Raw genomic sequence first — 15264 nt, forward strand, 5'->3', positions numbered from 1 at the left:
AGAAAAATGGTCAGAGTTGTGGCAACTGACATTTAATGTGGATAAGTGCAAGATAATGCATATTGGGTGTAAAAACCCAATGGCAGAGTATAGAATATTTGCTACACTACTAACCTTAACATCTGTGGAAAGAGATTTAGGAGTGAATATTTCAGATGACTTAAAGGTCAGCGGACAATGTAATAGAGCAGCAGGAACTGCTAGCAGAATGTTTGGTTGTATAAGGAGAGGTATAGTAATTTAGACCACTTTTTAGGGCATAACACGTTTTGTACATAATCATTTCAACAAACAACTTGTGCCTTTCTCAAGGTAGAACACAATGAGACTTTGCTCTGAACTGCGCTTCATTGGTTTATTAAATGTCCTGTATTGCTATTTAATGAATAGATCCATGTTTTGTTTGGCTTGCTTAATCTTTAAAGCATTGTATTTGTAAGTTTTGACTTAATAAAGGTTGTTTATAAATTCTGGTGTGAAGTTTTATATTGCATCACTAGCTTGAGCATTTCTGCAGGACTAGCAATATGTGTTCTCTAAACATTTATAAAGGTGTTTCTTCTTATGTATCTTTTGACCTTCTCAATTTAATATTGTTGGATACACTTTCCAATTTTTTTATTTATTTTTTAATAAACGTTAAAAGTATTAAAATGCTGGAATATGATAATTGTTTTTGATATTACATCATATTTTTCATATGATATATTTTTTGATATGTTAATATTGTAAGAAAAAAAAAGTTTACCCAAAAATATTAACATTTTTTGGAAATATTATCCAACAATATCAAATCGAGGAGCAAGTTAGTGCTTTGGCACTTAAATCAGCGCAACAGGTAACATTTATAGTCTTTTTTTTAATAAGACAAAATATTTCCACCAAAAAAAAAAAGAAAAATATAAGCTGTTTAATTTAATATTTGAAATATAAAAGATATAGATTAAAAGCTCAAGTCCACTATATGGCAATATGTAATAATTTTACTCACCAAAAACTGTTCTTGCAGGCACAGATTCCCTGTTTAGCCAGAATGACACCTGAGACAAAATTACTGTCATGATGCAGGGAAGATAAGTCTGAATTACAAAATATCCAATTTTTCTTTTCAGATGAAAATGTGTTGTCATTACTGTGTATTCTCCTACCGAACAGAAAAAAAAACATTCCAGGTTAGTTTATAATGCAACATCTATTTTGTAACCTATAGTAAGGTATATTATAATAATAATAATAATAATAATAATAATAATAATAATAATAAAATATATATATATTATTCCTTTTTGTGGTGCTTCTATGAAATGCGTGTATGGATGCATGACAAATTACAATATAACACAATAAAGAGGTTAGCCACTGGAAACATACTTAATTACATTTGATTAAACAAGAATTTAAAACATGATGTAAAATATTTTGATCCTAAGCATGCACTAAAAAACTTAAGACAAATTCAAATCCCTATAGAGAACATCAATTTATGATATATTAGATAAGTGAAGAGACATTTCTTCGGTACAGTACATACGTTATTTTTTATTGCTCGTATTTATAAAGCGCCAGCTAGTGATGTCGCGAACATAAAATTTTCGGATCGCGAACGGCGAACGCGAATTTCAGCAAATGTTTGCGAACCCGTGAACCGGGCGAACCGCCATAGACTTCAATAGGCAGGCGAATTTTAAAACCCACAAGTTGTTTCAAGGGGACTAACACCTGGACTGTGGCATGCAAACTCCGATCCGTCGCTGCATCTTGCAGCCGCTTAGTAGATAACTCCCTAATTCCCACGGTATTAGGGAGTTATCTACTAAAAGACTGAAAGACCTAAATTGGTCTTTCAGCCACATTTACTAATACTAAGTAAAGATTACTTAGTATTAGTAAATTCTGCCCTTACTCGCTATACCTCGAGTAAGGGTATGTCTAGTAAGCAGTGAGAAGCCACTGGCTGCTCACTGTAAAAAAAAAAAAAAACACAAAAAAAAAACCAACCTATTGGCTCCCACCCCTGTGCGACGGGTGGGGGCCATAAATTACAATGGGGGAGGGGACCTACTGCCCTGCCCCCGGCCCCCACCCTTGAGCGGTGGGTGGGGGCCATAAAGATAATGAGGGGGGGACCTACTGTCCTCCCCCACCCGGCCCCCACCCCTTGGCGGCGGGTGGGGGCCATAAATTACAATGGGGGAGGACCTACTGTCCTCTCCCCTAGCCCACACCCCTGGGTGGCGGGTGGGGGCCATAAAGATAATGGGGGGGACCTACTGTCCTCCCCGCCCCACCCCCACCCCTGCGCGGTGGGTGGGGGCCATAAAAATAATGAGGGGGGAACTACTGTCCTCCCCCCTGGCCCCCACCACTGTGCGGTGGGTGGGGGCCATAAATCACAATGGGGGGGACCTAATGACCTCCCCCCTCGGACCCACCCCTGAGCAGCGGGTGGGGGCCCTAAATACTAAAAAGGGGGGACCTAATGTCCTCCCCCCTCGGCCCCACCCCTGAGCAGCGGGTGGGGGCCCTAAATACTAAAAAGGGGGGGACCTAATGTCCTCCCCGCTCGGCCGCCCCCCTGAGCGGCGGGTGGGGGCCCTAAATACTAAAAAGGGGGGGGACCTAAGGTCCTCCCCCCTGGCCCCCAACCCTGAGCGGCGGGTGGGGTCCCTAAATACTAAAAAGGGGGGACCTAATGTCCTCCCCCTCGGCCCCACCCCTGAGCAGCGGGTGGGGGCCCTAAATACTAAAAAGGGGGGGACCTAATGTCCTCCCCGCTCGGCCGCCCCCCTGAGCGGCGGGTGGGGGCCCTAAATACTAAAAAGGGGGGGACCTAAGGTCCTCCCCCCCCGGCCCCCACCCCTGAGCGGTGGGTGGGGGCCCTAAAAAAAATGTTCCCCTCCCAGGTGGGGGGGGTTTTCAAAGTTTACTCAGTGATATGGAATAGGGGGCGGACCGACCATCGCATATGTTCGCCCGCCATGGCGAACGCGAACAAGCGATGTTCGCCGGAATCATTCGCCAGCGAACTGCTCGGGACATCTCTAGCACCAGCATTTTCCGCAGCACTGTACAGTTAAGGGAGAACATACCATATACAATAACAAATACAAAAGGTAGAGAGGGCCCTGCCCGTAAGCCAAGACCTAACCATTGAAGCTCTTTTATTATTATTATTATTATTGCCATTTATATAGCGCCAACAGATTCCGTAGCGCTTTACAGTATTTAACTATAAATAGGACAATTACAAGAAAACTTACAGGAACAATAGGTTGAAGAGGACCCTGCTCAAACGAGCTTACAGTTTATAGGAGGTGGGGTATAAAACACAATAGGACAGGAAATATCAATTAAATAAGGTGGGAGTGAAGCAGAGCTGAAGGAGAGAGTAGAGTGCTGCCCTTTAGGAGAGAGCAAGGAACAGGTATGTGAGGTAGAGGTTTCTGGAAGGCCATAAGCTTTCCTAAAGAGATGGGTTTTAAGGCACTTCTTAAATGATTGAAGACTAGGGGAGAGTCTGATTGTGGTAGGCAGGCTATTCCATAGGAAGGGAGCTGCCGGCGAGAAGTCCTGCAAGCGCGAGTTGCCTGTATCAGCAGAAGGTCACGGGCAGAGCGGAGAGACCGAGAAGGGGCATACCTATGGATCTGTGAAGAGATATAAGACGGGCTAAAATTGTTCAGTGCTTTATATGTATGGATTAGCAATTTGAATTGACTCCTATAGGATACAGTAAGCCAATGTAAGTGTATACAAAGTGCTTAGCTAGATAGCCCGTGAGCTTATAATCTAAAGGATATAATGGGATTTTGAGACAAGAGGTAGCAGGGGGAATTTTCAAGTGATGGATCAAAGAAGTTAGCAGAACATTTCAGCTATTGATAAAATATACAAGGAATACGGAGGTAATTGAGTAAAATATACAAGGAATAAGGAGGTAATTGAGCTGTCTAACAGCTGGATGAGCATGCTATCCCTGTGTATAAACAAGGGCACATAACATTATATACAAAGTCCAACAATTGCTAACAATTATGTATATACAAAGTGGGATGCTATCAGGGTCAAGAAAAGTCTGTTGCTAGGGTGCATTTTGAAGTAGCAAGCAGACTTGATGTCTGAGTGGGATATTAGTAGAAATCCACAATCAACGCGGTAAGCAGAAATGTTATATAAATGAAGGTTTAAAGGAAGCTGCACGTACAATAGAAGAGAAGCCAGATAGGTGAATTCATGTGTAATGTTCTACAAAGATACACGTTTATGCGATATTATGCATGAATTCACCTATCTCTTTTATTTCATTTTGATGTGCTCAAACCACAGAAGGGGTCAGCAATGGGCCTATGTTCTATGAGTGCATGTTTGGAGTATTTTTTCTACACTATAATATATATGTGATATATGGAAAATGCTAAAGCATGATAAATAAAATTAATAATTGTAGCTGTGTCATTATAATACTTAGGCAGATAACATTTAGGCAGATCATTCAAGACCTTTTAAACTGGTGGTAGAATTAATTATATCTGAAAGCTTATTCTTCATGTGTGTATCTCTGTAGGAGAAGGCTGCTCAATGTGCTTAATGTCTTGTAAGATGGGAGGGAAAGTAACATGCTGGCATTGTACCATAGATTACAGGATATGACTCACACAAGGAGTAAGTAAATGCAAGCCATGCACATTGATGTCACATTTACTTAAAGTGGCACTGTCATTTGTGGTGTTTGCATTTTTTGCAAACACTCTCCAGGTGACATGTCTTCTTAGACAGAGGCCCCTGAGGGGACAAGGAGAAGGTGACTTACCTGAAGCTCTCCCTCCTCGGCCCTGACATATTCTTATGTTAGTATGTAGACAAGTGCACAAGCATACCCTAAGGGATATGGGTACTGTAATATGACAGATGGATGGACAGACGGACAGATAGATATTTTTTTTTAATTGTGTATTTTTATCCTTATTAACCCCTTAAGGATGGAGACAATTGTCTATGTTCAAAACAAAAAAAACTAAACCTACAATTTGTTCTAAGTGTTTTCTCCACCATACATATTGTATATTTTTCTTAAAGACCTGAAATATTTATCTTTTAATATCTTATATCAGGGCTCGGCAACCTTCAGTACTCCAGAAGTTGTGGACTACACCTCCCATAATGCTCTTACAGTCATAATGATGGCAAACCATCAGGGGGATGTAGTTCATAACATCTGGAGTGCTGAAGGTTGCCTAGTCCTAATACAACATATTAAAAGATATATGTTTACCTAACATAACATGAAGTGTGAAAGTGCATTTTTTTTACATTGCTGCTTATAATAATTTGTACTCATCCAGTGCAAACAAAGAAAACAAACTCAAAATAGATTCACATATGAGTTCTGATTGTTTAATGCCTCATATGCCCAGGATCTAAATTCATTAAATAATTTGTTGGTATACCTTACCTTTAACCTTAACCCTACACTATCTCTAACCCAGCATAAACCCTTGTTTAACCTTTACACTAACCCTTACCCTAGCAATACATCTAACCATACCCTAATGATAGCGCTACTCTACCTTCCACTAAATGTTCCACTTTTTTAGCCACTTCTTAAAGGCTATCCTAAGCATCCTCACTTTTTTTGTATTTTTTGCAGAAAAATTAATTCCTTTGTATTACCTGCAAATCTTTCTAAATTAAATGGCACCTATTGTACTTTTGAAAAACCCTTACACTATGTATAAGTTTATCTCCTGTCAGCCCATACATTCTCTGCCTCAAGTTACACATAATTTGATGTTTTAGTTTCATTTCAAACACATAAGCGTTTGCATTGTTACACACGTTGTGGTAGGGGGAACACTATGCTGCCTTTCTCCTTTTCCATGGTGACTTATAACTGCTCTGATCCACAAAAGTTGCTGGACCAAAAAAGAGGATGCAGTTATACAATAGTTTACAAAACTACAAACTGGGCAGTGTATACATTTATAGCACTTGTAATATGTCTTATCAAACAGTAAGTCATCTTGCATGTTGAATGTGCGGGGGGGAAATATTACATATTTAGTTAAAGCCTATATACTAGCTTGAGGTGTCTCTTATTGGTCAAGACTCTTCCTTGTTAGCGATGGGCCTTGCAGCTGCTGACACATGTTCACCCAAGAACTTTAAAGTTAAGTTATTGTTTTTTCTTTTTCTTTAAATATTTAATTATTCTATTTAGTTACTTTTACTTACACAAGGCAGACTTTTATTCTAATTCTTTTATTGGCAAACAAACAAAAATTAAAATTAATCAGGAAGGTCTTGCTAAGAGCTACTATTAATATCTCATGCCATTTGTGGTTGTGTATGGGTTATTAAAATCAATAAAACTACAGCACAGGAGAATGCCCAGCCATACCGGCACTAAAGATAAAAACGTATTTAATTGCCTCAGGACCCAAAAACATTTGGATATAGTAGTATCCTCCATAAAAGTGCCAAAACCCACTGTGCTCTAATTATACACATCTTCTGCTTCTCTAATAAAATCTGAATCTATTTAGACCTTTAAAAGAACACTTTAGACTAGAACTGGCTGACCTTTTTAATAATGTATTATGAAAAGCATAAATTACAATGAGTCATATCAAATTTTACAAACTAGTTTAGCACATATAAGACTACATAAATACATCAATTTATATTACCATTGTGCTTTCTGGTTATCTCTAGAATGTAAGCACTAATCTTAGCTACAATTTTTTGGTCACTCAAGTTTGTTCAATAAATTCAATGCAAATTTTTATTACAGTGAAAACGTTATTGACTTGGAGTGTTGTGTAGTTTGGCTATTTTGGTCTAACATTGTATATACACTTTGAATTGAGCTGCATAACAAGTTGACATTTGGTAAATTATATAAATAACCCACTCTAAAGCTTAGCAGTTAGAACTCGTTTACCTACCTGTACTTGATTTGATTGTCTCTTTCCCAACTAAATGTCCTAACAGAACATACTGATTTAACCTTGATCCATCGGGGGCCACCACTACTGACTCTGTGGCATTACGTGTCCACACATAAGTTACTTCTGAGGTTGTGTAGGCATCTAAAGAAAAGAGAAGAAAAATATGTTTGGTTTTATGTATATCAGTAAATGATTTGTATTATTGGCTAGAGTACTAAAACAATCCATCATAGAGCACTGCTATTGTTAAAACGACACAATTTGGAAAAACATGTATATGCAAATTATAGCATTATATAACTCAATAAATTTTTATCATAATGTATTATTACAGGAATGTATTTTACAACAGTTCACATTCAGGATTCAATGTCAATGAGGACTATTTATTAAAAGAAGGTTTCAAGCACCAGAATAGCATTATAGTGCTAAGAATAGCCTCTCTACACAGAGTTCACTACAGCTTATCTTTGATAAGTATTGTGGTTTTGATTAACCTGCATAATAACTGCATTTGTGTAGTTCAATGAATGAAGCAATATGGAATTGATAAACTATACAAACTATAATTCCTAGCTCAAGCTCTGAAGTAAAGGCTTATGTTTTAACACACTGGTAATGTGTAATAATCATTTTAATCCTAGTTTTATTGTCTTAAATTGGTACTAGAGACTTTTTTTTACAAATACTTGTCTGTTCTCGAATGGTGTATGTGTAGGCTTTTATCGTTCATTAAATGACGTATTCCCAGCATAACCAACAAATAATGTCATCTAAACACATTAGTATGTGCAGATTTGCAGACAAACTAACAATAAAGCAATGATGCAATACAAGATCTCTGTGTGATTCTAGTGGCATAATTTCTATTTTATCTCAAAAGTTTTTGGGACAGGCCAGAAAACGTATCTGCTTAGGCACAGAACTTACATGTGACTTCTCCAGAGACTAGGTGGCAACCACATGTCCATTCTAAAGTCAATTACAATTGCATGATATGACCAGAACCAAGCTTGACAGCTATACCAAAAGGTCATTTATGGGCTTGCACAAGACAATGGTTTAAAACTTGGGAAAAATATATATTTCATCGAATGCAAAACATGTTTAATATGTGTGACATCAGCTATAAGCTTTAATAGATAAAGACATATATTGAATTTTACTTGTTTCAGGGTTGCGTACACATTGTACATTATTATAAATGTTTGTGAGTTATTGTTGCTGTGAATGGTTATGCTCTAGTTATTGTCTGCTTGGTAGAATTGCATATTGCAAATCTAACATACATCAATGATAGGCATCATAATGTGCTCTTGAAAAAAATAAAAAATAAATATTTAGATTAAGATAGCAATGCCTGATTGATTTGTGCTGAAAATGTATTTGATTTTCATGATTGGTTATTGTAACACTAGACAGGTCACAGCTTGATAGTCTATACACCATTTGAATAAATATGTAACAGAAGATCATTTGTTTTCATCTCATATACAGTTTATTATTATATTCATCATTCATTGATCTGTTAAACGCGATTCAAATGATATATTTCTATCTGAAAAAACTGCATAAACTGTGAGATGAATACCTGTATCAGAAATTCAGCTTAAGCTAATGAAAGGATAATGAAGTAGCATTCCTAATCACCTTCTTTACTATCTTGGTGTAATTGGAAGTCTATTAATTAACGTTTAAGTTGTAATCAGGAAGGGAGATATCTGCACTCATTTAATATATATGAAACCAGGTGCACAGCTGGACCTAAGACAGGCAAACCCCATACATAAATGTAAAAAGCAACGTGATCCGCACACTCAAGGCACAAAAGGGAGCAATGTAGCAATGTTTCAACCTATCAAGCTTGACAAAAACCTCACCGGAGGTTGAAACATTGCTGTTTATGTTCTGATTCTCCAAATAAATCTGTTACCTTTAGTACATTGAGTGCCTGGATTATATTATAAATTAATGTTTAATAGAAAATATTATATGTTTTACTTAAGGTTTCATAAAGAGTTTGCCAAAATAACTGGATAAACTCTGTTTAGGTGGGAAAGTTACATTAAGAATGAAAGTCATGTCTGCCTGTTAGACACTGCCCTCCTTGGAGTTTAAATGAAGTTCTATACTACATCATCCACATTTAATAAGCCAACATAAGAGAAACTGTGATCTTTTAATCTTACCTATTACTGTCATAGAAATACAGTTGGCACGATATGCTTTATTAGTAGTTAGTAATGTTCCATGTAAGCTTACTGACTGCTTACTGAGTGCTTACCTACAGTTTACTGAGCTTACACTCAATACCTGCTGTGATTTGTGGAAAGTTTCCCTAAATGGAGAATGTGTAAACTTGGGGCTTGTGGTTGGACGAAAGTTCATTTTTTTACATTCACCTAATATTTTTACCATGGCCGTGGAATTGTTACAGTATATACATCTTTTTAGTTTGTAGTCTTATATTCACAGGTTGTATTATTTTTTTTTCTCAATTTAGGTGCACCTAAATGTAGTTCCTGTATATACTACTACATAAAACACAATTATTATATTCAATTCTTGGTAAATGGTTGCTTCTTCAATGCAGACAGAGCTTGCAAGGCAGGGCAGGGAAAGCCTTATTAAGCTGTCTCACATCAAGCAGTTGTGGTTCATATTGACACCCATAGGATGAGCAGGTCATGGGGGGGATTTAGGAAGCGGTATGGAGCAGAGTTCCCCATCGCTTCTATTTTTAAATATTACAAGGATGGAGCCGCAAGCCTGTAGCTTTTTCCTTGTAATTAACTAAAAGAGCGAATGAAGAATGATTAGCATGAATAAAATTTAATCCAACAAGCAATTCAGTATTTCTATTCAAATCATTAGTTTTTTGGACAAATGGACAAATAGCCAAAATTCAGACAAAAACATGCCTTAAAATGTATTTAAATATGAAACCAAAATTGTAATAAACTCCTATTTGTGTTTCATGTATAAAACTTTTTTTAATTGTATACATAACAAATAAGAGCAAAGCATATTCACTTACAAAATACACTAAATTTCCTTTTTTTTTTTTTACACTTTGGCACAATAGTTATTTATGCCGCACATTATTCTGTTCAAGATAGTTCAATCTATTTCAGATAAAAGAGCAAGGAGAAGCAAAAGGATGATATATCCTCCTGCCAAACCTATCAAAAAGAAGTGTGCTTCTAAGGAATGAATCACGGCAATAAAATAGAAGAGGACCTGTCATATGCTGAGATGCGGCATAATGTTTTATGATGAGTGTGAGGCCATGATATGCAGTTAAGGGCTGTCAAACTGTTATATACAATGTAAATTATGCATATTAAAGTTAATACTACATCTAATTATTAGGAACACAGCAAGGAATATTGTTGACAACTGGTTTAAAATGTGGATAGAGCTAACTTTTTAAAGCGTTTATGTCATATTGATTCCCTTAAGAAGAATAGAGAAAATTAGAACTATAGCACATTGACATAACATAAACTAATTAATTGTCCTATTTTCTTTTAATTTAACTGACTTACAACTAGCCTGAGCAAAAGAAGCCAAGATTGATATCAGACAAGGTGTCTACTGTTCAAAAATCGATTATAATGTTTGTAGCATTGTAGTAGTTTGCTCTACAGAACAACTTTACCTCACATTATCATTTCACATACAAGTTTAGAAGTACCCTAATGAGTAGAGATGTCCCGAACGGTTCGCTGGCGAATAGTTCCTGGCGAACATAGCTTGTTCTCGTTCGCCACGGATGGCGAACATATGCGATGTTTGGTCCGCCCCCTATTCGTCATCATTGAGTAAACTTTGACCCTGTACCTCACAGTCAGCAGACACATTCCAGCCAATCAGCAGCAGACCCTCCCTCCCAGACCCTCCCACCTCCTGGACAGCATCCATTTTAGATTCATTCTGAAACTGCATTCTTAGTGAGAGGAGGGACAGTGTGCTGCTGCTGATTTAATAAGGAAATTGATAGCTAGGCTAGTGTATTCCGTGTCCACTACAGTCCTGAAGGACTCATCTGATCTCTGCTGTAAGGACAGCACCCCAAAAAGCCCTTTTTAGGGCTAGAACATCAGTCTGCTTTTATTCCCCTGTGTAATCTAATTGCAGTTGCCAGCCTGCCAGCGTGTGTGTCAGGCTCACAGCGTATACTGTGCCCACTTGCCCAGTGCCACCACTCATATCTGGTGTCACAATAGCTTGCATTTAAAAAAAAGCAAAACTTTTTTTGACTGTAATAGATTGAATAGCAGTTAGTTGTCTGCAAGCGTGTGTGTCAGGCCTACTGCGTCTACTCTGCCAACTTCTGCCAGTGCACAGTGCCACTCATATCTGTTGTCACAGTAGCTTGCACGCATAGTACCACTAATCGAAAAAAAATGACAGGCAGAGGCAGGCTACCCCGTAGGGGCCGTTGTGGTCGTGTTGCTGTGATTCCCTTTAGCCCTAGAATAATGCCCAGTGTTCAGAGGCCACGTACCCTGAACTCGAAAAGTTCTGAGGACATAGTTGACTGGCTAACACAGGACACCCAATCTTCTACAGCTTCCACTCGGAACCTTGACACACCATCCTCCTCCAGCTTAGCTTCGGGAGCCTCTCAAGTTACCACTCGCCCGCCTGCCGCCACCACCAACACTAGCACCGCAGCCGCTTCACTTGATCTGTCAGAGGAGTTATTTACACATCAGTTGGAAGAAATGAGTGATGCGCAACCATTATTACCAAAGGATGTACATAACAGGGATATGTCTCAGTCAGGCAGCATTACACACATGGACGTACGGTGTGATGATGATGATGTTGTACCCGCTGCTGCTTCCTTTGCTGAGTTGTCAGATACAAGTGAAGCGGTTGATGATGACGATGCGTCCGTGGATGTCACGTGGGTGCCCACTAGAAGAGAAGAAGAACAGGGGGAAAGTTCAGATGGGGAGACAGAGAGGAGGAGGAGACAAGTTGGAAGCAGGGGGATGTCGTCGCAAGGAGCTAGTGGCCAGAATGCAGTCATCCAGAATGCAGTCATTGCAGAGCTCAGCAGTGTGGCATTTTTTTTTGTGTGTCTGCACAACAGCAATGCCATTTGCAACCTGTGCCAAAAGAAACTGAGTCGTGGGAAGTCCAACACCCACCTAGGTACAACTGCTTTGCGAAGGCACATGATCGCACATCACAAACGCCTATGGGATCAACACATGAGTACAAGCAGCACACAAACTCAAAGCCGCCATACTCCTCCTGGTTCAGCCACGTCAACCACTGCTGTCCTCCTTGCCCCCTCTCAACCATCCGCCACTCCGTCTCTCGCCTTGAGCAGTTCCTGCTCATCTGCCCACAGTCAGGTGTCTGTTAAGGACATGTTTGAGCGTAAGAAGCCAATGTCACGAAGTCACCCCCTTGGTCGGCGTCTGAAAGCTGGCTTGTCTGAACTCTTAGCCTGCCAGCTTTTACCATTCAAGCTGGTGGAGTCTGAGGCATTCCAAAAATTTGTAGCTATTGGGGCACCGCAGTGGAAGGTACCCGGACAAAATTTCTTTGCACAAAAGGCAATCCCCAACCTGTACTCAATTGTGCAAAAGGAAGTAATGGCATGTCTGGCACAGAGTGTTTGGGCAAGGGTCCATCTGACCACTGATACCTGGTCTGCAAAGCATGGTCAGGGCAGGTATATCACCTACACTGCGCATTGGGTAAACCTGCTGACGGCTGCCAAGCATGGAATGCGTGGCTCTGCAGAGGAGTTGGTGACACCGCCACGACTTGCAGGCAGGCCTGCTGCCACCTCCTCTACTCCTCCTACTCCATCCTCTTCCATAACCTTCTCGGCAGAGTCCTCTTCTGCTGCAGCATCTTGCTCCATATCAACGGCACCCCCCACCTCCCCAGGTACTATTCCACATCCTGGATACAGCAGTGTCACTCCGTCTTGGGTTTGACTTGCTTGAAAGCAGAGAGTCACACCGGACCAGCATTCCTGTCCACCCTGAACGCACAGGTGGATCAGTGTCTGAGTCCGCACCAACTGGAGATCGGCAAAGTGGTTTGTGACAACGGAAGAAATTTGTTGGCGGCATTGAATTTGGGCAAGTTGACACATGTGCCGTGCATGGCACATGTGTGTAATCTGATCATACAACGCTTTGTGCATAAGTACCCAGGCTTACAGGACGTCCTGAAGCAGGCTAGGAAGGTGTGTGGCCATTTCAGGCGTTCCTACATGGCCATGGCGCACTTTTAGGATATCTAGCGGCGAAACAACATGCCAGTGAGGCGCTTGATTTGCGACAGCCCGACACGTTGGAATTCAACACTCCTAATGTTCGACCACCTGCTCCAACAAGAAACAGCTGTTAACGACTATTTGTATGACCGGGGTGCTAGGACAGCCTCTGCGGAGCTGGGAATTTTTTTGCCACGTTACTGGACGCTCATGCGCAATGCCTGTAGGCTCATGCGTCCTTTTGAGGAGGTGACAAACCTAGTCAGTCGCACCGAAGGCACCATCAGCGACATCATACCATTTGTTTTCTTCCTGGAGCGTGCCCTGCGAAGAGTGCTGGATCAGGCCGTAGATGAGCGTGAAGAGGAAGAGTTGTGGTCACCATCACCACCAGAAACAGCCTTATCAGCATCGCTTGCTGGACCTGCGGCAATGCTGGAAGAGGATTGTGAGGAAGAGGAGTCAGAGGAGGAATGTGGCTTTGAGGAAGAGGAGGAAGACCAACCACAACAGGCATCCCAGGGTGCTCGTTGTCACCTATCTGGTACCCATGGTGTTGTACGTGGCTGGGGAGAAGAACATACCTTCAGAGAGATCACTGAGGACGAGGAACAGGACAAAAGTAGCTCGGCATCCAACCTTGTGCAAATGGGGTCTTTCATGCTGTCGTGCCTGTTGAGGGACCCTCGTATAAAAAGGCTGAAAGAGAACGACCTGTGCTGGGTGTCCACGCTACTAGACCACCGGTATAAGCAGAAAGTGCCTGAAATGTTACCAAATTACCGCAAGTCGGAAAGGATGCAGCAGTTCCAAAATAAATTAAAAAGTATGCTTTACACAGCGTATAAGGGTGATGTCACAGCACAACAGGAATCTTACAGGGGAAGAGGTTAAAGTAATCCTCCTCCTCCCACGACAGCAAGGACAGGACGCTTTACAGAAGTGTTGTTGATGGAGGACATGCAGAGCTTTTTAAGACCTAGGCCCTTAGAGTGGCCGGACTCGATGTATATAGGAGAAGTACAGAGTCATGAATGCTCCGAGGTCAAGGGCACAAAGAGACAGCGTAAACTAGGACTAGCCGGGGTCTGGTACACAGTAATAGCAAACCGGCAAACAGAACAGTTAAGGATAAAGAAATAACGTAGTCAGAAAACAAAGCCAAGGTCAAGTACGAAGGAACACAACTGAATACAACAAGCGCTAAAGGGAACTGAAACAGAAACACGATAGGGAAAGGAACCAAGGGAAAAAGGTGAGTATATAAATAACTAAACATCTATTTTGTTAGGTCCCTGTCATCTCCACGCCCCCAAAAGGTAAGTCTATCGGGTGTGTGGCATGACAGGGACCAATGGGAGGCCTTTTCCAATTTAGGCTCCCACTGTCCCTTTAACAGCGCGCCCAAGACCCGCGGCCCGCCTTCCTGTTCCGGCCTTTGGATGAGCCGCACGCGGCTCGTGCAGCAGCAGTACCGCGCGCGGCTCGAACAGAGGACCCTGGCCGACCCCTGGAAAGGATAAGTACCGCTACAGTACCCCCCATGAGGACACGCCCTCCGGGCGGGGAGGGCCAGGCCTGGCCGGAAAACGAGAATGGAAAGAACGCACAAGGCGAGGAGCGTGAACAGCGTCAGCGGAAATCCAACTGTGTTCCTCAGGCCCATAGCCCTTCCAATGCACCAGGTACTGAAGTCGACCTCTAAGGAAACTTCAAACTCCTCATGACCCTCCACAGAAACAGGAGGGGGAGGAGGAGTATGCCGAGTATAGCGGTTGCATACGTAAGGCTTCAACCATGAGGTGTGAAAGACATTAGGAATACGCAGATTCTTAGGAAGACCTAAGGCATATGAAACAGGATTAACCTTATGCAAAATACGATAAGGACCAATAAAGCGGGGAGCCAATTTCATAGAAGGAACCGGGAGGTTAATATTCCGCGTGGAAAGCAAAACCCTGTCCCCCACGACATAAGAAGGAGCCGCCCTGCGATGCTTTTCAGCCTGCACCTTCTGGCGAGCAGCGGAATCCACCAAAGAACGCTGAACCTGCTCCCAAGTATTAC

At 41.2% G+C, this 15264-nt stretch overlaps 1 protein-coding gene across 1 annotated transcript in view; it reads right to left on the reverse strand.

The window, feature by feature from the left end:
* The window catches only part of GABRA2 (gamma-aminobutyric acid type A receptor subunit alpha2), a 134013-nt gene that overhangs the window by 47399 nt on the left and 71350 nt on the right, over positions 1-15264 (reverse strand). The window contains exons 7-8 of the mRNA XM_063457919.1: positions 6945-7088; positions 992-1144 (exon numbers count right to left, since the gene is read on the reverse strand). Of these exons, the coding sequence (XP_063313989.1) occupies positions 992-1144; positions 6945-7088 (297 nt within the window). The remainder of the gene's footprint in view (positions 1-991; positions 1145-6944; positions 7089-15264) is intronic.

Source organism: Pelobates fuscus, chromosome 6 (assembly GCF_036172605.1).
Source record: "Pelobates fuscus isolate aPelFus1 chromosome 6, aPelFus1.pri, whole genome shotgun sequence".
Taxonomy (NCBI): domain Eukaryota; kingdom Metazoa; phylum Chordata; class Amphibia; order Anura; family Pelobatidae; genus Pelobates; species Pelobates fuscus.